General features: G+C 46.7%; 1 protein-coding gene across 5 annotated transcripts in view; it reads right to left on the bottom strand.

The window, feature by feature from the left end:
* The window catches only part of ZFR2 (zinc finger RNA binding protein 2), a 397,475-nt gene that overhangs the window by 47,621 nt on the left and 322,929 nt on the right, over positions 1-26,925 (bottom strand). For all 5 annotated transcript variants that reach the window (XM_029614304.1, XM_029614303.1, XM_029614305.1 and 2 more), the window contains 2 exons: positions 842-936; positions 501-596 (listed from right to left, as the gene is read on the bottom strand). In XM_029614304.1, coding sequence (XP_029470164.1) covers positions 501-596; positions 842-936 — 191 coding nt within the window. The remainder of the gene's footprint in view (positions 1-500; positions 597-841; positions 937-26,925) is intronic.

The following is a 26,925-nucleotide window of genomic DNA, read 5'->3' as shown; positions in this document are numbered from 1 at the left end:
TAAAAAAAAAAAAAAAAAAGGTTTAATTTAAGTAATGTTCTTCCATAAAGAGAAGCCAGATTTCATGTACTCTTAATGAGTCATTCATTTGTGCCTCCCAAAGGCTTGAGGCAACAGAGTTACATACTGTCTCACATTGGGCGATGCAATCATGATGATCAAATGAATGTGAAGGAGTTTTCTCCAAGCTGGGGCTGAACAGAGCTTCTGTATTTGAACTCATCAGGGAGCAGAGCTCACAGCTTCTTGTATTACCTAGTGATTCTATGTCCAATGCTGGGATTTCAGATCTCCAGATTTCAAGTAGTCTTTTGGGAGACAAATTACCAAATAGTTTATGTTTATTTTTTTAAAGAATGATCAAAATTTTGCCTAGTCACTACACCAAATGCATATTTTTTTTTTTTTAAAGGGAAAGCAGGCACATTTAAAATTAAGCAGCTATTGAAATCGTTTTTCATAGCTCTGATGGACATTTAAGCATTCCTGCAGCTCCTTACCCAGTCAGGTAGTGCTCCCCATGTTGGGATACGCTGGCAGAGGTCTCGCAAGATCCGGATCACTATCACACAAGACTGCAGGCCATTTGCTCGTGACTTTGAAGAAGGGAAATGCACAAAATGTTAGCTAACCAAAAGCCACAGTAATACAACAGATGCACGATACTCCAGAAGGGGAAACTTATCTCAATGTGCAACAGCTATGAAATTAAAATAAGCTATAAAAAACTAAAATATCCTGTTAAAATAGAACTGCTAAGAGCAGGCAGAGAAATGAGACTATCTAATGCCTTTCTGGGTGGCTATTCTACAGTAGCAGCTGCGAGAGAAAAGCATTTTACCTGAAACCACTTGGCATGGCGAAGAGCACCCAATGACTCCAAACATTTCTGCTTGCTCAGAAGGTCCGGGGGGTCAGGCTGAGGCTCCTTTGCTTCTGTTGAAAAAGCAGAGTTGCTTACCTGTAAACAGATGTTCTTCCAAGGACAGCAGGATGTTAGTCCTCACACATGGGTAATATCATCGGATGGAGCCCGGCATGAAAACTTATGTCAAGGTTTCTAGAACTTTGACTGTGCATACTGATCATGCCCTATTCCACGCAGGGTCCCTCTTCAGTCCATAATATAGAATTACAATTAAAATAAAAACAGGAGAAACCCAACTCTGCGGGGTAGTGGGTGCATTTCGTGAGGACTAAGATCCTGCTTTCCCAGGAGAACACCTGTTACAGGAAAGCAACTCTGCTTTCTCCTAGGACAAGCAGGATGGAAGTCCTCACACCTGGGTGGAATCCCTAGCTACAAGGCTGCTCCCCAACAAATAAGGGGACCAACAGACATCTAAACCAGGTGCCAACGGGCACAACCACCATAGTGCTGTTTGTAACAGAGGGGGAGCCAGCATGAACCCAAACAATGGGCCCTAGGCAGGGAGAGTTGGGTTCTACACCTCAAAGAGATTCCGAAGGACAGACTGGCCAAACCTATCATCACACTGGCCATCCCTATCTAGACAGTAGTGAGATGTGAATGTTGTGGAGAGAACGCCACGTTACAAAACCTGAAGATCTCCTCCATGGGAGCTGTTTGCAAGTAGGCTGGTGTTGCCATGGCTCTGACAGAATGAGCCTTGACATGACCTCCAAGATGCAGTCCCGCCTGGGCATATCAGAAGGAGATGCAGTCTGCTAGCCAATTGGATAGTGTCTGTTTGGCAACGGCAACTCTCAACCTATTCCTGTCAAAAGAAATAAAAGTTGGTGGATTGTCTATGGGCTTCTGTCTGCTCCAGACAGAAGGCTAAGGCTCTAGTGCAATCCAAACTAGTGCAGTGCTCTTGGTGCAAATTGGGCCTGGGAAATAATGTTGGCAAGACGACTGACTAGTTCAGATGGAAATCCGTCACCACCTTAGGCAGGAACTCGGGTGCATATGCAAGACCAACCTGTCATGAAAAACTTAATGCAAGGTGGAGAAGTCACTAAGGCCTGGAGCTCGCTGTCCTTGTGCACTGAGTGATCGCCACCAAAAATATGACATTCCAGGTCAGGTACTTCAGGTCACAGGAGCATAGCGGCTCAAAAGGACATTCATCAGCTGAGCTAGCACCTTGTTGAGGTCCCAAGGACACAGTGGAAGGCTTCAATTGAATCAGCCCCGCACAAAACTTACTACTATAGGTTGTATAGAGATGGGGGTAACATCTACACCATGGTGGTACGTGCCAGATGCACTGAGATGACTCTAACAGTCTTCAAGCCAGCCTCAGATAGGTGTAGTAGGAGTAGCTTGCTTATTACAGCGGTTACTACCCCAAAACCAAATAGCCGATACTACACTTTCAATGCATATCCAGCATAGCTCTCTGCTTCAACGGCAGGGGAGAAAGATGACTGATACTTCATGCATATTCAGCATAGCTCTCTGCTTCAATGGCAGGGGAGAAAGTCTGATACTTCACTTTCAATGCATATCCAGCATAACTCTCTGCTTCAATGGCAGGGAAATGAAGAAAAGTGGATCTATATACAGACAACAACCAACAAGGACTGAATTACATAGTCTGGGTAAACAAATAAGCATGGGTGTAGCTTGCTTATTGCGGCAGTTACTACCCCTAACTAATTAAGCTAGATATTTCACTTAGATGCAGTTCCAACACTGCTCTCTACATTAATGGTGGGGGTGGAAGGGAAATAGAACCAAAAGGTTACTAACAGCCAAGAGTAACAGATAAGCATGAGAAAAAAAAAGTGCAAAACTTGCTGGGCAGACTGGATGGGCCTTTTGGTCTTCTTCTGCCGTCAATTCTATGTTTCTATGTAGTAGGTAGTCAAGCAGTTTTTGCAGGAGAAGGGATCTAGGGCTTTCTGCTCACACCACACAGAAAACCTCCTCCACTTCAGTCCACAGGACTTTCTAGTGGAAGGCTTTCTGGAAGCCACCAGGAACCAAGACACATCCTCAGAAAGATTGAGCGGCTGCAGGATTAACTTCTCAAAATTCAGGCTGTGTGCGACAGAGCCTGGAGGTTGGGATGCTTGCAGCCTGTACTGATCTTATATGATGAGATCTGGGGAAGTCCCCAAACTGATTGGTCTATGGATGGACAACATCTGAAGGAGTGGAAACCAAATCTGGCTCGGCCAATGAGAGGCTATGAGGATCATAGTCCCTTGGTCCTCACGAAGTTCAAAGGAGTCTTTGTGAATAGAGGAATCTGAGGATACACATATAGAAGACCCCTGCCCCAATCTCAGGCAAAGACGTCTGAGACTGGTTTATTTATTTTTATTTATTTAAAACTTTTCTATACCGTCGTTAAGTTAGTTAACCATCACAACGGTTTTAGCATAAGGGCACAACAATAAACATATGGGTGGTATAGATTACAACTTGTTAAGTGCCATCATTGTATGGTCTGACCTATACATGAGCAGAACCTATACATGGAGCAGAACGGAGTCACCTTCCTGTTGCAGGGGGACACGAACAAGTCCCTCCGGTTTCCCAGAGGTGGAAGACCGGTTCGCTACCCCCCTGGGTCCAGAGTCCATTCGTATGGTCTGTCTATCATCACATTCTCTGTTCCGGCTAGATACATGGCCCTGAGTAACATCCTGTGGGCTAGGCCCCAGGACCAGAGCTGGACAGCTTCCTGACACAGAAGGTACGACTCTGCTCCTCCCTGCTTGTTGACATACCACATTGCAACCTGGTTGTCCTGTCTGTATCAGGACATTTTGTTGGACAGTTGATCTCTGAAAGCCCATAGCGTGTACCTGATCGCCCAGACTCCAGGAAGTTGATCCGACACTGGGTTTCCTGAGCGGACCATAGGCCCCTAGGTGCTCCCCACCCCAGGGGTAGACGCATCCGTAATTAGGACAATTTGGGTAGGAGGATTTTGGAAAGATATTCCCCATTCCAAATTGGAGAGGAACCCACCACCAGGAACAGAGAGTCCTGGAGAGAAGAAGTTACTCAGATGTAAGCCCACTGGGCTCTGCGCATGGTGTAAGCGTGGCAAGGGAGGTAACATGGATAGTTGTGGCCATGTGGCCCAACAGCCTCAACATGTACCGAGCTGAAACTTTCTGGCTCTGTTGAATCACTGCCACTATGGATGCCAAGGTGATCGCCCTGGAAACGCAGCAGGAAGGCTCTTGCATGAGCTGGGTCTAGCAGGGCTCCTATGAAATCCAATCGAGGTGACGGGCTGATGAAGAACCCTAGCGACGCAAACACCCGGATGGTCAAGTGCAACGACCGAACACAGCCCCTATCTGAGAGGTACTCTTGACCAGCCAATCATCCAAGTACAGGAGAACATGCACTCCCAGTCCTGCGGAGGTGTGCTCCCACTATGGCCAGACATTTTGTGAAGACACATGGAACTGATGCTAGCCCGAACAGCAACACACTGTACTGGAGCGCTGTTTCCCCACCACAAATCTAAGATACTTCCTGTGACCTGGGAAGATCTCGATGGTGAGCGTATGAAACCTTTAAATCGAGGGAGCATAGCCAGTGCCCTTCTTGCTGGAGGGGAATCAGGGGTGCCCAGGGAAACAATCTTGAACTTTTCTTTTTTTGAGAAATTTGCTCAAAGGCACTCAGGTCTAGGATGGGATGGAGACCCCCCTGTTCTCTTTTGGAATCAGGAAGTACTTGGGAGTAGATTCTCTGCCCTCTTTGCCCTGGTGGGACAGGTTTGATTGCTCTGGCCATTAAGAGTTGCAGAGAACTCCTGTAACACCGACCTCCTGATGCACTATTGGCCCCCAAAATGGGGCATGGAGGGCAATTTGGTGGGACACCCAATAGGTTCAATAGGTACTCGACAGACGATGGACAAAACCCACTGTCCAAGTTTATATACTGGGCCGCCGATCCACAAAGAACTGTAACATTCTCGCAACTTGGGGGGGGGGGGGGGGGGTCCAGCAATCTCGGGTACAGGTGGCTGGCTTATGCTGCCTACAATCCAGTCAAAACCCTGTCCTAGGATTTGGCTGGGGAGTCGCCCTGGGGCTTGGGAGCTCTCTGTTGCCTGGGACGGGCCACGGGAACTTACCTTCTGGCGAACAGAAGAGAGGGGCCGGAGGATAGTACTTCCTCTGGAGGTAGAAAAGAATTCCTCTGACTCTGCCCCGCAGTCCTCCTGGCTGAGGAGGGTGGGGTCTGATGTGCTGGTGGAGAGCTGCTGGGTCTCATGGTGATCCCATAACTGGACCACCGCGTGCCTCACTTTATCTCCACAGAAATACTCTACAGTGCACAGCAAGTCAGTGAGTCTTTCCTGTACCTCCGGTCGGAGATCTGAGGCCTGCAGCCATGCCATTCTACGGGCACAGATTTCCTCTGAAGAGACTCTCGATGCTGTCTTGAAAACATCATAGGCTGAAACGAACCTCATGTTTTCCATACTCCAGGCCCTGATACACCAGCGATGGAGAAAGGGGTCTTGAGCTGTTGAGGCAGTCGCTGGGCTGCCTCTTGCATCTGCTTTCAGAGGGGGTTGCAAGAGAATTGGCTCAAGTAGAGCTGGTAGAGTGATGGTCGGGCAATCATCAGGTCTGTGCTACTAGTCTGATGTCCTGGACCTTTAGTTAATATGTATCAGAACATCAAAGTAAATTTATATAAATAACTGTTGTGTTGATCTATAGTATGAATGGTACTTTGTAAACCGTTGTGATCTTCATTTGGAATGACGGTATATGAAATGTCTAAATAAATAAATAAATAAATAAATAATAAGAGTGTCCATCGCTTTATGATCCTTGCCCAGGGGTGCCAAGGTGTGGGTCCAAGAGCACTTGGCCTTCTGAGAGGCGGATTCAACCACTACTGTTTGGTGTGAAGCTGACGCTTCTCGAATCCAGTAGCCTGTGGACAAGTAAACCCATCCGTCTTCCTGATGACCGGAGTACTGTGAGGGGGTGTTCCCAGATCCTCAGCAGCAAACTTCTTAAAGATCTTGTGGATCAGGACTGTCACGATTTCTTTAGGAGCCTTCAACAAACTGAGGATTTCCAGCATCTTATGTCTGGATCCTTCTCAGTCATTAACTGAACCGAGAGTGGCCTCAGTCATGCCTGTACAAAACCTGCAAAGATCAAGTCCTCTGGAGGAGAGGTTCTGAAGGGAGACCCTCTGAGTCCTCGGAGGAGGATTCTGCTGGATATCGTCCCCTCAGGGGTCATACAGAGGTCTCAATCCTCACTGTCATCCACAGGACATGGGGCCCTGGGTGCTCAGCCTTTGTCCAGAGGCATGGGCAGCAGGGCCAGCTCCAGCAAAGCTGGATGAGGGCTGCAGGCCTCAGTATCCCTGCCAGCCTCAATTGAGCTTCCTCCTCGAGGAACGAGCACCGTATCAGTCTGAAGAGGGACCCCCCCCCCCACCCTTCTGGGGCATGTTCAGTATGCACAGTCAAAGTTTTAGAAACTCTGACATAAGTTTTCCATGCTGGGTTCCATTCGATGATGTCACCCATGTGTGAGGACTACCATCCTGCTTGTCCTAGGAGAAACAAAGTTATACCTGAGAACATTAAATAGCTTGATTTAAATCCAGCAGTTTAGGCCTCATTTATGTATAACCATCACCTGATACACTGATCTAGTTTTGAGTGGTGAACATGACTTGTATTAACCCTGTTGGGCCTGAGCATCAACAGCCGGGTTCAGGTATAGAATCCAGGCTCCCTGTATGGCAGAGCAACAGCAATACCCCCGTACCATACATTTTTTTTTATATATACCACTCTATCCCCCCATAACCAATTCAGTTTGTTTTTGTTCTTTAAATGTTTCTTGAGCAACTGTGTATAAAATCCATCTTTCCAAACTATCTGAAGGTAATTTAAGTGACTGAAATGAAGTTATCTAGGAAAGACAATTGCTAGATGCAAAGACCACCAAAACTGGATACCTGAAGATTAAAAAATATATATATATATAACAAACAAGTCTGCTTACTGTAAAATAGTGTTTTCCACATACAGCAGGATGAATTAGCCATGATACATCCAACAGCACTGGACAGGCCCTTCTCTCTCAGCTCATAGAGCTTTGTTCTATTGAGCATGTGTGGGGAGTGTTGCTTGTGAGCCCCTCAGTTGATTTTGAACTAGTTCTAGCTAGATAGTTGGACTCTCCAGTGAGGCGGGACAGGCGGACATTTAGCATGGCTAATTCATCCTGCTGTCTATGAAGAACACAGTTTATTTAATAGCATTTCTGAATCGCCTTAACAGACAGAAACTATCGCCCACAAGTGATGAAAAGAACAAAATTAGGATAAATACAAAATTCATATATTTTAAATCAATATATATAAAATAAATAGTCCATATTCCATCCCCCAGCAAATTCATCTTCCCACAACAAATAAGACCTAATTGTCAAACATTGATAAGGTACTTTGCAATTGGCCAGAAATTTCAAGCTCAATATCTATAAGACATTAAGTCCTAATTGCTAACAGACATAAACCATGTCTTTAGCTTTTTCTGGAATTTTACTAAATGTACCTCTATTCCTTACAGTAGGCAAGCTTGATTCTCTCTGTCAACAAGCAGGGTTGATTTAGCCATGACACTTGGAAAGTCTCATGCTGAGGACTGCAGCAGAGCATTTACTAAATAAGCAACCTGGAATCCCACCATGGAGAGTAGACTACTGGGGTCAAAAAAAGGCTACGCAAAACGTGCTTGGTTCAAATGTATTGGATACTTTTGTGGTAAATTGTCCAGAGACAGTAATGAGATGTGAGGTGTGCAAGTGGATGACTAAATTGCAGTTGCAGATGTCTTTAATAAGGTTACTGCTCTCAGATAAGCCACTGATGTAACCATGGCTCTCATTGATGAGCGTTGATAGTCTGATCTGGAGGCCTATTAGGGCATAACCAATGTGGCAATACAGTCTCTGCTAGCCAATTCAATGTTGTTTGTTCACAAACTGCTATTCCCAGTCAGAATGTTAAGAGATGAATAGTTGTGCGGCGGACGATATATATAGCTCAGTTCTTTTTCTTTACTAAGCCAATATTCTTTTGCAATTTAAGGAAAAAAGGTCTTTTCATCTTCATGTGCATGTGGCCTCAGAAAGAATATAGGTAACAAAATGGCTTGATTCATATGGAAAGCTGAGAGCCATCCATGATACAAACCTTTGGGGAAACACCACTCTATTGTGGAAGAAGTGGCATACGAGAGTAATGAACCAAAGCCTGAAGCTCACTGATTCCTCTGGCTGACGTGTTTGCAAAAAGGAATACTACTTTTCATGTGAAAAATTTGAGAGCTGCAGACTCCAATGGTCCAAAGATAGCTTCATAAGTTGTGCCAGAAAACTATATTAAGATCCCGTCGACAGGTGGTTTGGACAACTGGAAGTTCAGTATGCCATAAGCTCTTCATAAACTTAGATAAAAGGATGAGTGGAGATTGGCTTATCCCCAATCTGAGTATGGTGGACTGCAATGGCACTGAGATGTGCTCTCAATGATGAAGTACTGAGATCTGAAGACAACAGAAAGTACTGGAGTAGCTCTCATTGCTTGCAAGCAAATGAGTCCAAGGAACTTTGTTGATATCAGGAGGAGAACTGTTTCCATTTAAAGCCATAAGCTCCTCTAGTTGAGGATTCCCTGGCAGACACTATTATGTCCTTAACATCTTTAAGTAAGGAAAATGAGACAATCAGCGAGCATAATATTCAGGATGTCAAGCTGAGAGAGGGAAGGTTTGGATAATATAGGTGTCCTTTTTTGAGTTAACATTTTTTAGTTAACAAGAATGGATCAGCCCCTAGAGGGATTGGAGTGCTGATTGAGAATTGTACCAGGTATGCAAATCTCACTTGTCGAAGCCACGCTGGTGCAATAAGTATCAGGCTGGTCTGATCTTTGAACACTTTTTGTACTGTCTTGGTTATCAATGGAATCAGTGGAAAAGCATACATGTGATCTGCATTCCAGCTGGGGAAAAAAGCATCCTGAGCAGATCAGAATTCACTGGGAATAATAGAACAAAATCTTTCCACTTTCCTGTTTTTCTCTGATGCAAAGAAGTCAATTGAGGGATATCCCCAAAGACAGAACAGTCTGTCAGCTGTTATCCATTGCAGGGACCATTTGGGCTGATGAAATACCCTGCTGAGGTCTACTAATGTGTTGGCAATCCCTGGGAGATAGGTTCTTGCTTGATGTTTGCATGGCCATTCCCATATCTTTATTGCCTCTTGGTATAAAGTCCTTAGCCCGTGCCTCCTTGTTTGTCGACTCAGAACATAGCTACTTGAATGTCGGTTTGAACGAGAATACTCTTTCATTTGAGAAGTTGGGAAAAAGTCATTAAGGTGTGTCTTATCACTTGCAGTTCCAGAAGGCTGATCTGAAACTGTGTTTCTGCTAACAACCAAGTCCCTTGGGTTTAGAAGGCACCCCCAACTCTTTCAGCAATGGCCTTATCTTCCCCAAGTGGCCTTTTAATCCTTCAATATTCTAATGGTCCGGAAGTGAGTCACCAGAAAAAGATGGCCGCCTGAAGCGTGTGCTCTGCATGGCTTAATGGAATAAAGCAGTTTTCCCTGAGATTGGGTATCCCTCCGTTGGTATAGAGGCTGTCTTCGGGTGCAGCTGGTTATGGCCATCTTGTACCATCTTGTACCATCTTCCATCTTGTACCAACACCCCCACCACAGTACCTACACCTCCCCCTCGAAATAAACACAAACCCCTCATGTAACATCCTGCACATAATAATTTATCACTTAGTAGAACCCGTACACATCCTCTCACCTCCTTCACTGTTGTTTATGCGCTTATACAATACTCGTATAAAATCTATGTACATATCACTTGCCCATTGATTCCCTGTACATATCCCCTGTACATATTCCCTGTACATATTTTTTCCTCTTGTATTTGTCTTACCCTCCCCCTGCTCCCCCCTCTGTCTCGATCATCCCCACCCCTCCCTCCCCTAGTTACCTAGTTTTTACTCTGTTACTATGTTTATGTTACATACTGTTCCTTGTAAAGGCTTTGCCTACATATAATCTGGTTGTAAGTTATCTGTAAACCGGCACGATGTGCAAACGGTTGTCGGTATATAAAACTAAATAAATAAATAAATAAATAAATAAATAAATAATGGCCAACTGCCGATGCACGGTGGACCTTCAAGAATTTTCCTACTCCAGGACAAAGTTATTTATTTATTTTAAGTTTTTCTATACCGGCATTCGCGATAAATATCGCATCATGTCGGTTTACAATTAACAAGTAGATAGGGAACAAAAAGGCGATAAATAACATTGATCTAAGTAATAATAATAAAATAATAGTAATGGTAGTAAAAAACATTAAACAAGAGAAGGCTAAGGAATGCAGTTACAATAAAACAAGGGAGTAATATAACTTGGATCAGAGAAAAGAAGCAGGGGTTTAAATATAGATAACAATATGCCAGTCAATGTGCTTATAGCGTTGAAGAATTGCCCTTATGAGGTAGGGATATTAATTACTATGATTAAGGCAAAGTCTGAGCGAATAGGTAATAATGGAATAGGTTCAGTTTAGTTCAGGAAAGGCTTTCATGAATAGCCACGTTTTAAGTCTTTTAAGTTGGCGCTGAAAGGCAACACGCAGGAGGAGGGCTTAGCTCCGTCGCAAGTGCGGCCTAATTCGGAACCAGACACAGAGGCTCTGAATAGTACAACGAGCCCCACCAAGGCTGACTTTATGACATGATTTCAGGAAATTAAAAATGATATTACAGCCCTTAAGAAAGATATCACCTTAACGCTCAATGAACTTCATAGAGATGTTGATGATATAGGACAACGAATAGTGGAAGTGGAGCACATGGTAGATGACCACACAGAGAAAATGGCGCAGCAGGAAAAAATCCATAAGCTAAATTGCAGGGCATTAAAAGATGGAGAACTGTAGCATAAACTGGAAACAGCACGATGGGTACACTTTGAGCAAGGGAACAAATCTAGTAAGCTGTTAGCATGGCAGCTGAAGAGGCAGATGTCCCAGGGTGATTTTGAAAATCAAGTCCAATAAGGGAGAGATAATTTATGATAATGGAGGTATACGGGATAGTTTTGTGCAGTTCTATAGGGACCTGTACACAGCAGAGGGAGGTGTAGATGCAGGAGCCATTGATAAATACCTAGCAGAGCTTAATCTACCTAGCCTCAATATTGAACAAGCTCAACTATTGGACCACCGGGAGATCTCACAAGGGGAAATCTATGCAGCTATCTCTTCTCTAAAGCTTAATAAGGCTCCCGAACTTGATGGATACTCTGGCTTATTTTATAAAAAGTTTCAGGACATTTTAAGTCTTCATTTACAGAGACTCTATAATACTATGTTAAATAACTCAGGTATCCCAAGCTCGATGGAGATGGCGGGAATTACAGCTCTCCCCAAGCCTGGAAAAGGTAGCTCATTATGTGGTTCATATAGACCTATATCGTTACTGAATATTGATTTAAAATTTTTAGCAAAAATCCTGGCAGGGAGGCTTAATAACATGTTACCCAGCCTAATCCATATAGATCAATGTGGCTTTATTCCGGGCAGGCAAGCGGCAGACAACATTAGGAAAATAGTTAATTTAACCAGAGTAGCTAAGGTTCTAATGTATTATTCTCTACACTATTTAGCTAAGATTTATATTGCCTTTCTTATATGTTTAAAGTTGTAACTAGTTAGTTTCGCTTATGCTTATTAGATCAAGTTTCTGATTTGTTCCATGTAAACTGCTACACGGCAGTAGTTATTACCGTTTAACTGTGAACCGGAGTGATATGTATTGTATACAGGAACTCCCGGTATATAAAATCCATAAATAAATAAATAAATAAAGGTTGGTAACATTCCCGCAGTCGTATTAGCCATAGATGCTGAAAAGGCATTTGATCGGGTTCACTGGCCTTTTATGTTTAAAGTCCTCAAAACGGCGGGGATGGGCTGTAATTTTTTAGCGTGTATCAGGGCAATGTATTGATGAGTGTGCCTGAACAGAAAACAGACATGGAGAAAAGCAAATGCCCCAGAATCCTCTGCTTAGCCTGTTCTGGCTGTATGAACTCTAAGTGACTTATTGAGAATGACTTGCAGAATTTCCAGGACATTTGGATAGGCAGTCGAAGCTGGCTTCATACGGTGATGCCTAATTATAGGGTCACACAAAGCAGAAGCCAACGGAGGGAACTTCAGGCTATACTGTCACAATGGAGCACTCTTTCTCAGGGGTTTCTATAAACACCTCAGATGTGGTAATTGCCCTGACCAGCGAGATTCTAACAGAACAAAGGACTATCTAGAGAGTGATGGTAAATGGCCCCCACCTGGGAGAAGTAATCAGGACAGTTTAGGGATAATCATATCATACTGTTGACATGACAACCAATGTAAATTATCCTCTGGTCAGTCACACAACTCTAGAATCTTCTACAATATTGTATGTTATCTATAAAAGAAGGATCACATCCTGTATACGATGAGATGCTGGTAGTCGGTTTGTTAGAGACATGGCATCAGCATCTCCCACGAATACTTATATTAATAAATAAAAAATTATGCTTTATAAAAAAATCCAAGTATTCTTGTATCCCTGGACATGTGCATCTTAAAGAATGGCCTGGTGCTTAACAGTATTCCACCCCAAAGGCCTGTATAAAAATCAATGGCCATTATTCTACATCCTTCGCCCTGGGGCGGGGAACCCGTCAGGGGTGTCCCTTGTCCCCCTTGCTCTTTGCCCTGGTGATGGAACCCCTAGCAGAGGCTATCCGACAATGTACACATCAAAGGGCTACCCTCAGGACAAATACATCAATCTCTTTGTTTGCAGATGATGTTCTGCTAATGGTGGCATTTCCGCAATTGTCTATGCCTGTTCTGGTCCAGGAGTTGGGCACCTATGGGAAATTATCAGGGTTTAAAGTGAATATGAGTATATCCGAATTCCTTCACCTGACTTTAACTGCCAAACAGATGGATGACCTATGTGGGAGTTTCCCATTTACCAGGGCATCCAGCTTCCAGCGGACTGGACCCAGCTGTTCTTGCTTAACTATAACCCATTGCTGGCACGCACTACCAGGGATTTTGACATTTGGTCAGCCTATAATCTCTCCTGGTTTGGCCGCATTGCAGCGGTTAAAATGACTATATTGCCACGCTGGTTGTACTATTTTCAAACCCTCCCCATCAAAGTACCTTACAAATTTCTATGCACCCTTCAAGCACGCACTTTTAGATTCATATGGAAGCAGAGGCTGCCTAGGGTGGCTAGGCGGGTTCTTTATCTTCCACGGTCAAGGGGGGGGGGGGGGGGTAGCGGTCCCAGATTTCATTAAATATTATGTGGTGGCCCAATTGCAAGTGATCTATGTGTGGTCTGCTAGAACAATTACCAAATCTTGGGTCACTCTGGAACAATCACATCTTAGGAGTGGGTCCCTACCCCAAGAGGGAATGTGCAGGTGGAAAATCCATTTACTCACCACACCCTACAAATGTGGAGGCAATGGAAGGCACGGCTAACAGGCTGTTCCTCCCTGTCTCCTTTACTGCCTCTATAGGGTTATACAAAGGGCATAATGTTGTACCCCAGAGATTAGCTTGGAATCACAAATGGTCTCAACAGGGGTTGTGGTGCTGTGGTCAACTATTTGTTGCCAACCAGATACTCTCTTACGAAGCATTAAATTGATTTACAACCTAGTGATTATTATTGATAATTACAAATGGTCCACTGTTTGTCTGATCCTGTTGTTCGCCCCCATGTAACACGGGAACTTACAGAATTTGAGAAATTGTGTTATTTCCAGAATACAGGCAAAGGGCTCGTTTCCAAGCTTTACCAAACGCTGCTACCCCCAGACACTTTACAAAGATCCTATGTGAACTGGTGGGAGGCTGAGTGGGGCGAAGAATGGACCAGAGAGCAGTGGGAATATTGCTTTGCGATTATTGCTAAGAGCTCTGTATCAGCAGGGGTGAAGGAACTTAATTATAAGTTATTATACAGATGGTACCTCACGCCGGTATGCCTACACAAATTATACCCAGAGTATTCGGATAGATGCTGGAAACAGTGTGGGATGGCTGGTACATTTATACATGTCTGGTGGCAGTGTCCATCACTGACTGTTTATTGGAAGTGGATTGAAAGGATTATCTGGGAGATGATTTCGCTGAGGGTGGATTTTGTCCCCCGCCTGTATCTGCCCTTCTATCCACCAAGATGGTCATATGCTGATGAGTGTACCTGAGCCTGAAAACCAACATGGAGAAAGGCAACTGACTCAGAATCCTTTGCTCTCTTAGCATATGTGACCTCCAAGTGACTTGCTGAGCCTGACCTGCAAGAATTCCCAGGATACCTGGACAGCAGTTGAAGCTGGAGCCACTTATGATGCCTAATTATAGGGTCATAAAAGGAAAAGGCAACGGTTGGGAAACTTCAGGCTATACTGTCACAAGTGGGAGAAGCGCAAGGGATCCGAAACCCCTTCCCCCTGAACTTGACTGGCCTGCAGGGGAAGGAGACTGTGCCTGTATCCCCTATCATACATATATCTGCACCATGGGAATGCTTCTTCCTAACTGCTGCCTTCTTCACATCAGCAGAGAAAGGAGAGGTTCCAGAGCTGCAATCCCCCACTGTCCACACAAGACACCAAAAGCCTGCAATTTCCCTGTTTGCTCCCACTGAGCGCAGGAAGCAGCGCCTGTAGTTAGCAGCCATGTTTTTCATGCACAGTTCTAATGCCAATGATGAAACATTTGTGGTCTTTCTTCATCCTCTTGGACAGCAAATTTGGGCCCTGATCCAGTCAACACCACAGACAGGGGTCCCATTGTACCTTCCTTCACTCCCTGGAGGCTTGACCGACACTTGAAAACTCCCCCCCCCCCTCCCCCCCCCCCCCAGTCTCTTAAAGGGACCAAAACCTTTAAAAATCAACCAAATCTATAACACAATAAAAAAATACATCTTCCAAGGAGGGGAGGAATCAGCCAGCAAGCGATGAGGGAAAAGAGGCTCAGGGACTGACAGAGCGGTAACATCACTTGCTATCAAACCCTCCCTTCAGGACAAGGTCCCACTGATCTCCTACTCGGTTCTGTATTTTACCCAGGAAGATGTCCCAGAAACAGAACCTAATACCCCTGGGAATAATTAAGTCTCCAAGTTCACGGCAGTTTTTGCACCTGTACCATCTGCTGGAGACAAGAGAATTCTAAGCAACTGCAGGTGTGCACACTATCTTATGTGCTAACAGTACAGTAAAACATTTCTTTCTCTCTCCATCTTGCTAAGTTGGGGGAGAAAGCAGAGCTGCTTACCAGTAAACAGGTGTTCTTCCAGGACAGCAGTATGTAGTCCTCACATATGGGTGACATTACTGGACGGGCCCTTATCACGGAAAACTTTTCTGTCAAAGTTTCTAGAACATTTGACTGGCACACTGAACATGCCCAGCATGCCATGATCCCTGCAGCCACAGAGGTCTCCCTTCAGTCTCATTTGTAGCAAAAGGTGCGAGCGAAAAATAAAATAATAAAACCTTTCGGACCCAACTCCGCGGGGTGGTGGGTGGGTTTCGTGAGGACTACATCCTGCTGTCCTGGGGGAACACCTGTAAGAGGTAAGCAACTCTGCTTTCTACCAGGACAAGCAGGATGGTAGTCCTCACATATGGGTGATTAGCAAGCTGCAGGCTGACATATTTAATTTTGGACCAACAGCATACAACTTGTGCAACAGGCACAATAATTGGCGTACTGTTGGGAAAAATGAGGCAGCCTGAAAATCACAACAGATTGGATGTGGAAGGAGTTGGAATTATACTGGAAATATGTTCAAGACGGATTGGCCAAAGGCAGAGTCTTGATGTCCTTCCTTGTCCGGACAGTAATGTGCTGCAAATGTGTGAAGAGAGCTCCATGTTGCAGCTTTGCAGATGTCAGCAATTGGTACTGAACGATAATGTGCTACTGAGGTTGCCATGGCTCTTACTGAGTGCACCTTCACTCGTCCCTGGAGAGGAAGGCCTGCTTTTTCATAGCAGAATTCGATAGTCTGCTAGCCAGTTGGAGAAAGTTTGTTTGCCCACTGCAACTCCTAGTCTGTTTTTGTCAAAAGAAACGAAGAGTTGGGTGGATTTCCTATTGACTTCAGTGCAGTCTAGGTAAAATGCAAGTGCACGTTTACAATCCAAGGTGTGTAAAACTCTCTCGCCCTGATGAGAGTGAGACTTTGGGAAAAAGGTGGGCAAGACTATAGACTGATTCAAGTGGAAGGCAGTAACCACCTTGGGAAGGAATTTAGGGTGAGTTCGTAGGACCACTCAGTCATACAGGAACCTGGTATAGGTGAGTATGTAACAAGTGCTTGTAAACTCACTAACCCCTTTGAGCAGATGTAATGGCTACTAGGAAGAGAACTTTCCATGTAAGAAATTTAACATCGCAGGAGTGCAAAGGCTCAAACGGAGAGTGCATGAACCTTGTAAGTACTACTTTTTAGGGATGTGAATCGTGTCCTCGATCGTCTTAACGATCGATTTCGGCTGGGAGGGGGAGGGAATCGTATTGTTGCCGTTTGGGGGGGTAAAATATCGTGAAAAATCGTTAAAATCGAAAAAATCAAAAACCGGCACATTAACACCCCCCTAAAACCCACCCCCGACCCTTTAAATTAAATCCCCCACCAAATAACTTAAATAACCTGCGGGTCCAGCGGCGGTCCGGAACGGCAGCGGTCCGGAACGGGCTCCTGCTCTGAATCTTGTCGTCTTCAGCCGGCGCCATTTTCCAAAATGGCGCCGAAAATGGCGGCGGCCATAGACGAAAAGATTGGACGGCAGGAGGTCCTTCCGGACCCCCGCTGGACTTTTGGCAAGTCTCGTGGGGGTCAGGAGGCCCCCCACAAGCTGGCCAAAAGTTCCTGGAGGTCCAGCGGGGGTCAGGGAGCGATTTCCCCGCCGCGAATCGTTTTCGTACGGAAAATGGCGCCGGCCATACGCGTATGGCCGGCGCCATTTTCCGTACGGAAAATGGCGCTGGCAGGAGATCGACTGCAGGAGGTCGTTCAGCGAGGCGCCGGAACCCTCGCTGAACGACCTCCTGCAGTCGATCTCCTGCCGGCGCCATTTTCCGTACGGAAAATGGCGCCGGCCATACGCGTATGGCCGGCGCCATTTTCCGTACGAAAACGATTCGCGGCGGGAATCGCTCCCTGACCCCGCTGGACCTCCAGGAACTTTTGGCCAGCTTGTGGGGGGCCTCCTGACCCCCACGAGACTTGCCAAACGTCCAGCGGGGGTCCGGAAGGACCTCCTGCCGTCCAATCTTTTTCGTCTATGGCCGCCGCCATTTTCGGCGCCATTTTGGAAAATGGCGCCGGCTGAAGACGACAAGATTCAGAGCAGGAGCCCGTTCCGGACCGCTGCCGTTCCGGACCGCCGCTGGACCCGCAGGTTATTTAAGTTATTTGGGGGGGGGTTCGGGAGGGTGGGGGATTTAATTTAAAGGGTCGGGGGTGGGTTTTAGGGGTTTTAGTGTGCCGGCTCACGATTCTAACGATTTATAACGATAAATCGTTAGAATCTGTATTGTATTGTGTTCCATAACGGTTTAAGACGATATTAAAATTATCGGACGATAATTTTAATCGTCCTAAAACGATTCACATCCTACTACTTTTAGGTCTCATTCAGTAACTGGTGCCGTAGAGGGGGCTTGAGTTGTAGCAGCCCCTCATAAATCTACTCACAAGGGGTTGTGCTGTTACCGGGGCACCCCAACTCCTTTGTGGTACGCTGAGTTAGCATTCAGGTGTATCCTCACCGAGGAAGTCTGGAGACCAGTCTGAAAGGTGCCAGAGATAGTCTAATAGAGATGGTGTGGGGCAGGAAAAGGGGGTCGATACCTTTTTGCGTGCACCACGTGGTGAATCTTTTCCACTTAGAACGATAGGATTTTCGTGTGGAAGGCTTTCGTGAGGCTACAAGTACTTGAGACATCAGTTGAAAGGTTGAGCGGTTGGAGGAACAAGCTTTCAACATCCAGGCTGTGAGGGATAGGGTCTGAAGGTTCGGATAGCGTTACATGCCTTGGTTCTGAGTCTGAGTGTGGGTGCTGTGCCCAGGCGAATGGGTTCTCTGATCGAGAGGTTGAGAAGCATGGGAAATCATACTTATGAAGCCAATTCGGGACAATGAGTATCATTGACCCTTTGTCCTGTTGTAGCTTCACTAGAGTTTTGGTTATCAGCGGTATTGGGGGCCTGTGTTCCAGGGGTGAGCGAAGGCGTCCATGGCTAACTTTTTTGTTGCCTGTGCAGGGAGCAGAATCTGTCCACTTTGTGATTCAGTTCGGATGCAAAGAGGTCTATTGTTGGCTGACCCCAGCGTTGGAAGATTCTAGCCGTTACCACAGGATCCAGAGACCACTCGTGGGGATGGAACTGTCGGCTGAGGCGATCTGCTACTACGTTCTGCATGCCTGCCAGATAAGTGGCCGATACATGGAGTGTGTAAGGGCCCAGTCCCAGATCTGCACGGCTTCTTGGCAGAGGAGGATAAAAGCCTGTGCTGCCCTGCTCGTTCAAGTACCACATTGCAACTGTGTTATCTGTTTGTATGAGAACAGTCTTAAATGAAAGACAGTCCTTAAACGCATATAGAGCATAACGTATAGCTCGCAGCTCTAGGAAGTTGATCTGAAACGTTGCTTCGAGCTGTGTCCAAGCACCTTGAGTTTGAAGATTGTTCACATGAGCTCCCCAACCCAAGGTGAATGCATCTGTGGTCAAAGTTATCTGTGGAACTGGTTGCTGAAAAAGTAGACCTGTTAGCAAGTTGACTTTGTTCGTCATTGGTCAAGTCAGTCAACTTGCCCAACGATCATGCACACACACTCTCCAGACTAGCTGTATCTCTGCGCACAAAGAAAACAGCCTCAGCCCATCAATTCTTAAAATTGCTGGGACACATGGCTTCCACGGTCCATGTCCTACTCCTATGGCCAGACTGGCCATGAGAATAACTCAATGGACTTTGAAATCTCAATGGCTCCAAGCCATTCAACCACTTTCATCCCAGATTCAAGTAACCCACCAGTTACGTTTCTCGCTTCTCTGGTGGACGAACAAAGTCAACTTGCTAACAGGTCTACTTTTTCAGCGGAGGTCTAAGATGGGTCGGATGCTGCCTGATTTCTTTGGAATGAGGAATATAGCGGGAGTAGAACCCTCTGCCTTGCTTGCTGTGCTCGGGGAACAGGTTCCATGGCCCTGGCATCCAGAAGGATGGACAGTTCTGACTCTAGAAGACCTTTGTGATTTTCTTGCATCCACAGAGGATTTGGTGGTAAGTCCGAGGGTACTATGAGGAAGTTTAGATGGTATCCCTGGGTTATGATGGATATAACCCATTGGGGTCTGTGGTTATGTTGAGCCAGTTGGTCATGAAGTGGCTAATTCGACCTCCTACTGGCAAATCTGGTTTTGGATTTATGGAGGAACCTGCTGTTCTCTGGATATGCCTCAAAATCCAGAGGCCTGGCCTGTTTGTGGTGGTGGCTGAGGCCTGGATGTCCTTGGGCTGTCGAGGATGTGTTTTCTGAGGCAGTCTAGTTTGGCCTCACGCGAGATGCAGGTGGATAGTATCTGCGTGGGCAATAAAATTGTTTCCTAGGGTCCCTTCTAGTGGATCTTTGTGCAGAAGGGGCCTTGGTAGTCATTGTGGATAAATGTCACAGGGTCTCATAATGGTCTTTTAATTGAGCCACTGCATCTTGTATCTTGTCGCCGAATAGGGTTTTCACCGGTACATGGCAAATCAGCAAGTTTGTCTTGGACTTCAGGTGTCAAGTCAGAGGCTTTTAGAAAAGGCCCACTGTCACCAAACATGCGAGAAGCTGTTTCAAAGGAGTCGTACACAGCATGAACCTCGTGTTTGCCAGCCTCAAGGCCTTTATGTACTATGGCGTTGAGACTATCTTGTTGCTGTTGGGGAAGAGAGTCGGCTATTCCCTGAACCTGCTTCCAGAGATTTCTTTGATACTGTGTCATGTAAAGTTGGTATGCAGCTATGCGTGATACTAGCATAGAACCTTGAAATATCTTGCGACCTAAGATATCAAGGAATTTTGGTCCTTGCCAGGAGGTGCTGAAGAGTGTGGTCGTAGTCTTTTGGCCTTCTTTTGTGCAGACAACTACCACCGACTGATGGGGCAGTTGTGTTTTTTGGAAACCAGGAATATCTTGGTCAAGATAAGTCGTATCTGTCCTTTTATTCACAGGCCGAACAGCACAAGGATGTTCCCAGAGACAATGTTGCAAATCTACTAGCACTTCGTGTACTGGTATAGCCATCAATTCTTTTGGTGCATCCACAAATTGGAGAACCTCTAATGTTTTGTGGCGTGTGGCCTCTTCTGTAATAAGTTCAAAGGGAATTGTCTCTGACATCTCCCTAATAAAATTGGCAAAGGAGAGACCCTCTGGGGGAGATTTTATCCTTTCTTCTGGAGGAGATGGTTCTAATAAGATATCCTCCATGGATGTGTCTGTGTCAACATCTTCCCATGTGTCGGAAAAGGTCTTTTGTTGAGATCCTGAGGGAAGGGAAGAAGACTGGTACGGAAGGACGGGTTGGCACCGATGGATCCTTCGATGGCAGACATGGTGGCACCGATGCGGGTTTCGGCGGCACCGGAGGCATTGATGGAAAACAAGGGCCTCTCGATCCCGAGCGCTCTGATGGACCAGGCATCGATTCTGGCATTGGTGACAGAGGACTGGAATCCGTACCTTCGTCATCTGAGGACCCTAGAATGGGAATCAGGGATTTCAAAGGCTTTGGCATCGGTGGTCCGGGTTGTGTTGGAAGGGCACCGATGAGTGTATCCAGCCTGGTTAGCAATGGTGCAAATATCGATGGATCCGGTGTTGGTGCCGGTATAGGGGCCAGCATCGATGGCTGTAGGTCTCGGAAAGCATCGAGCACTGCCTGGCAGATGAAACCGTCCAGTTCCTCCTTGAAAGCTGTTGTAGATATCGCAGCTAAAGGGGGTGGCAGGCTAGGCGCTACTGGCACCTCCACAGGGACCTCTGGGGGCTCAGTACCTGGCACCAATATCGGTGGGGATTGCCTTGGTTTTTCGGGTGGAGAGGGTGTTAGAGGCTCCTCTACCCGTGTCTTCTTCGCAAGTGGCTCGATAGCCATAGAAACCAATGTAGGATTGGTGCCGGCACTGGGAATCGACTCGCCGTCGGTGCTTCCCTCTGTGCTCGGACCGGTCTTTCCCAGCACTGAGGTAAATGATGTGGATGCCTTAGATGGAGTCGGTGACGGACGGTCACCGCTGCCCTGGTGCTCCTGGCGAATTTTATGACTAACTTTTTCGATGGTCCTGCCGGTGACGATTGGGTGGATGTCGATGGAGTCAACATGATTTTGAACAGAGTCTCCATCTTGTCGAGGCAAGCCCTACCCTTTGGAGTCATCTGGGCACAACTGGGCAGTTAGACATGTCGTGTGATGAGCCAAGGCACAGCACACAGACATCATGTGGGTCGGTAATCGACATGGTTCGGGGGCACTCCGGACATTTTCAGAAATCTGTTGTCATAATGGCAGAGGTTGAGGCCCAAAAACGGTCGTTGGCCTGCGGACACAGAAAAAGGTGGGAGTGGGAATCGATCAGGAATAGTGAACTTACTCACCGAACGATGGAAAAACACTAGCCCGGTGGGGAACCCATATGAGGGGAATGTTTTTTTGAAGTAAAATACTATTTTTTTCCGTGAGGAAAATAGTGTGAGAAATTCTCACACCGCTCCTAACCGGGGAGGCAAACTGCAGCGTGGAAAAAAAGAGACTGAAGGGAGACCCCTGTGACTGCAGGGCATGCTCAGTGTGGCCAGTCAAAAGTTCTAGAAACTTTGACAGAAAAGTTTTCCGTGATAGGGCTCTGTCCAGTGAGTCACCCATATGTGAGGACTACCATCCTGCTTGTCCTGGGAGAAAAAACCCATTCATCTAGACTGAACTGGGGGATAAGGAAATGCTGTTTGGTTTACCCTTGCATTTGTAGAGCAATATAAGTTGAGAGAAAGTGGTGGAAATATCCTGGGGTAGAGAAGTAATTTATGAGACCCAACTACGAGAATATAAAGCAAGTTGCAAAAAGCCACAGGGAATTACTATGCCCATAATAGAGAATTTACTTACTTGATAATTTCGTTTTTCTTAGTGTAGAAAGATGGACTAAGGACCAATGGGTTATGCTCCCCTGCCAGCAGATGGAAACCAAGTCAAATTTCAAAGCTAACATCACCCTAGATACACTCCTGCAGTGACCTCAGCCCTTCAGTATTCTCTTCAAAAGCCACTATGATCATAATATTGAAAAAACTTGATTTAAAATATGATTAAAAACGGATAACCATAATTGTTCTCAACCAATCATAAACACTGAACCCCAGTAAGAATATAGATGTCCTGATCTAGGGATTGGATGACAGTTTACTCATAATCTCTTGGAATTGATATCCACTTCACAGACGAATCCTTGGCACCATTCTTGGGCAGCCATGTGTGAGATGTTCAGTCCATCTGTCTACACTAAGGAAAACTAAATTATCAGGTAAGTAATTTCTCCATTTCCTAGCGTGTAGCCAGATGGGACTCAGGACCAATGGATGTACAAAAGGTTTCGCCCGATTGGGGTGAGAGTCTGTCCACGGTCCGGTTGACACTGCCCTTGCAAAGGCTGAAGCAACTCGGGCCTGTATGTCCAGGCGATAGAACTTTGAGCGTGGTGGCAAGGAGGACCACTTTGCAGCTCAGCAGATATCAATAGGAAACAGCAGTCTAGCTTCCGCCCATGAGACCACCTGAGCCCTAGTGGAATGAGCTTTAACCTGAGAAGGTAATGGCTTTCCTGCCTCTACATAGGCTCCTTAATCCAGCGAGCAATGGTAGCCTATGAAGCTGGTTCGCCCTGCTTCGTTCCACCATGAAGGACAAACAGGTGGTCCGTCTTTCGGACCAGTTCTGAAACTTCCAGATTCTGCACCAAAAGTCTACTGATATTCAAATGACAGAGGTGGCAGTATTCTTCTGCATCCTTGCGCTTATCTAGCGATGGCAACGAGATGGACTGATTCAAATGAAACTCTGAGACTACCCTGGGCAAGAAGGATGGAACGGTACAAAGCTGTAACGCTTCTGGAGTCATCTGGAGGAACAGTTCCCAACGGACCATACCTATAGTTCGGAGATGCGACGTGCCAAGCATATAGCCACCAGGAACACAGTTTTCAGGTTAATAAACACAAGGAAAGACTGCGCAGTGGCCGAAAGGAGGCCCAGCCAAAAATTCTAATACTAGATTAAGATCGATGTCAAAACCGGACTCCCAGGTACTCTAAGGACTGGAAGGGCTTGAGACTGCTCTTATTCATGTTCACAACTCAACCAAGCTCCTGAAGCAGGGACATCACCCTGTTGGTCACCTGGAGGCTCTATTCTAACTACTTCACCCGGATCAACCAGTCATCCAAGTATGGGTACACCAGGATTCTCTCTTTCCTCAGTGCCGCCGCCGTCACGACCACCATAATTTTGGAAAATGTTCTGGGGGCGGAGGCCAGGCCGAAGGGCAGTGACTGAACTGATAACGCCGGCCTAGCACCGCGAAGCGCAGGAAACGCTGGTGGTCTTGCCAGATTGGAATGTGAAGGTAGGCTTCCGAGAGGTCCAGGGGTGTTAAGAACTCCCTCGGATGTACGCCATTATGATGGCGCGCAGAGTTTCCATGCGGAAATGAATTACTCGTAGATGACGGATGACGATAGAGGTCCAGGATGGGGCGAAAGGAATCTTCCTTCGTGGGTATGATGAAATAGATGGAATAGTGCCCAGTATTTTCCTGGGACGTAGGTACTGGAATTATACCCCTCAAATTGAGGAGCCTTGTCAAGGTAGATTCCACTGCCAGCTTCTTGTGCTGGGAGTGGCATGGAGACATCATGAATATGTCCTGAGGGATGCTGCGCAACTCCAAAGCGTATCCTTCTATTATGAAATCCAGTACCCATTTGTCCGACGTGATCTTGACCCATCGCCAATAGAAGAGGAATGGTTGACCCCCTATCTCCTCGTCCCGTGGATGGGTCAGCAAAACATCATTGGGAAGTTTGGGTCAAACCTGAATCAGCCCTTCTTTTTGGTTGTCGACTCCGAAAGGACTGAGACTTTCCCGAGATGTCTGAAAGGACAAGTTCCTGTAGGGCCGAAAGCGCTGGGAGGCTCTGGCCTGACCCCTCATTGGCGAGGGGTGCTGAGACCTCCTTCTCTTATCTTCTGGTAGCCGAGGCACGGAGATTCACCCCACTTACTGGCCAGCTTTTCCAATTCGCTACCGAATAGGAGGGATCCTTTAAAGGGCATTTTTGTAAGGTTTGCCTTAGAGGTTGCGTCCACTGGCCAATTCTGCAGTCATAGCTGTCTTCTGGCCACCACCACTGAGGCCACTCCTCTGGCCGAGGTAAGGCGGCAGCGAGCTCCATAGCCTCTCTGGAGAGCGCTCCTGAGTTATCTGCCTCTCTCTCTCTCGAAAGAAGCAGGCACGAGCAAGCCAGCAGGGCACAACAGGAAGCAATCTGTAGTGTCATTACTGTCACATCAAAGGCTTGTTTCAGGATGGACTCCAACCACCTATCATGGGCATCCTTTAAGGCCGTTCCTCTCTCCACTGGGATAACTGTTCGCTTCAAAACACAGACCAGGGAGTCCACTTTGGGGAAATGCAGGCGTTCTCTGGCTGCCAGATCCAGTGGGTACACAACATCCAATGTCCAACCTTCTTTAAAACTGGCTTCCGGGGTGTCCCATTCCAGGTCAATCAACTCCTGGATGGCTTCCAGCATCAGAAAAATGCATGAGGCTTTCCATAGAGATACCAGGATGGGATTCTTCTTAGGTTCAGTCATAGTGTCCCGTGCCAGGAACTCCCAGAGTCTTCAGGGTCTGGGAAACTAGGACTGGCAATTCATCTCTATGGAAAAACCGAAACATGGTCCGATATGGCTCCAAGCCTAGAGGGATTTTCCATCTTCCAATGAATCTGCATTCCCTTCATCATCCGTGGTGTCTGGGTCCCTTGTCAGGGATACCCTTGGTGAGGTGAGGCATGTCTCAAGGCCTGATAGAGCTGGGAGAGCGAGGCCTTCCTTCGGTTGGGGTCTGGTCCGGACAGGGCAGGACAGACCTGAGCCTGTACGAAGGCTTGAAGACTTTGAAAAACTTCCACCCAAGAAAAGGCCGCTGGGTCCATACCTAGCCCAGGAGGAACTGGGGTAGGTGCAGAGGGTGGCGACAGCTTTGAAACCTGACTCTGTCTTCATCTGCTAGCAGGGGAGCATATAACCCATTGGTCCTGAGTCCATCTGGCTACACGCTAGGAAATTTCCCTCTCCTGTGGTAGACCCAGCCCTGGGATTACTCAGATCCAGGGTGCTACCAGATAAGGTCGTGGCTGACCCACCTTCTGAATTGGAGGGAGCCGGGCTTGGAAAAGTTCTGGGAGTCCAACCCTCCCTGGGCCTCCTCACTGTGCTGACATAGGAAAGACTCCAGGTCAGACTGTGTAGCCCTAATATGGTAGGCAGCACAAAGAGTGTCACTTATGCTTCTTTGCTGCTAGGGCCATAATAAACGGTAGCTGTGCGCTTAGCTGGCTAGTGCCTGAAATCAAATACACACAGATCCTGTACCGGTGCATGTAAGTAGAAGCACATGTATGCACGAACGTATTCGTGCAGGTATGCGCACCAGTGTGTGTGACATTGTGCATGCGCAGAGCCAGCACGCGCCGTGTGTACCGACTGCTATGGAGGGCAATGGAGATGCAGAAAACTGCATGCAAGATGGTGCCGCCACTGTGGCTTGCCACATGGAGTGCCCACCAAGCCTAAAGCGGGGCCAAGCCCATTGGGGGACTGCTCAACCCACTCAGAAGTCCCATTCCCTTCCCCCAAATGGATCAGGAATGTTGTCGATATGGCTCACCGAGCAAGAAGACTGGAGGAAAGACTTACCAAAGCCCCTCCAAACCTCTGAATCGGAAGGAATCCTCTTCTCTCTTTACTACCCTGGCTCAGCATTTACCAGCTGAGTACAAGAGATGGTCTCTGGCTGTGGGGGAGGGGGAGGGCTTTGGCCATCACCGCTCACACTCGGCTTCCTGCACCCCACTGCCTTTCAGATGCTTCAGGCAGGAAAGTCCTCGCCGGGAACCAGCTACTGGACCAAGGCACACCTCTGAGGGATCTCGGCAATTGCCTCAGGAATTCTTGACTGGGGGAGGGACCTTTAGGTATCACCGCAGGAGAGCGGAGCTCAATCTTTCTCCAATTTAAAGGAAAATTTTCCTCTTCTAACGAATACTGCAATCCCGCTATACCACCAATGCTGGTGTAGGGAAATCACATCCACATCTGCTAGGAGACAGATACTGAAGGGCTGAGGTCACTGTAGGGGTATATCTAGGGTGATATCAGCTTTGAAACTTGACTCAGACTCCATCTGCTAGCAGGAGAGCATATATAACCCATTGGTCCTGAGTCCATCTGGCTACATGCAAACTGTTCTAAGCAACTGGGTACTACATGTAGTTCCTTGATTTGAACAACTGTTTCTCTGAGTTTGTCTCCGAAGATCTCCGAATCCAGAGATGTCTGCTAACTTATTGTGGACATCTTTGTACAAACTGCTGGTCCTCAACCAAGGCATTCCAATGAGGAGTTGGCTGTCATTTTGAGCTCCTTGTACACTGACTGAATAAGATGGTATATACATTCT

Source organism: Rhinatrema bivittatum, chromosome 8 (assembly GCF_901001135.1).
Source record: "Rhinatrema bivittatum chromosome 8, aRhiBiv1.1, whole genome shotgun sequence".
Lineage (NCBI taxonomy): Eukaryota > Metazoa > Chordata > Amphibia > Gymnophiona > Rhinatrematidae > Rhinatrema > Rhinatrema bivittatum.
This window is presented reverse-complemented; position numbering and strand designations above follow the sequence as displayed.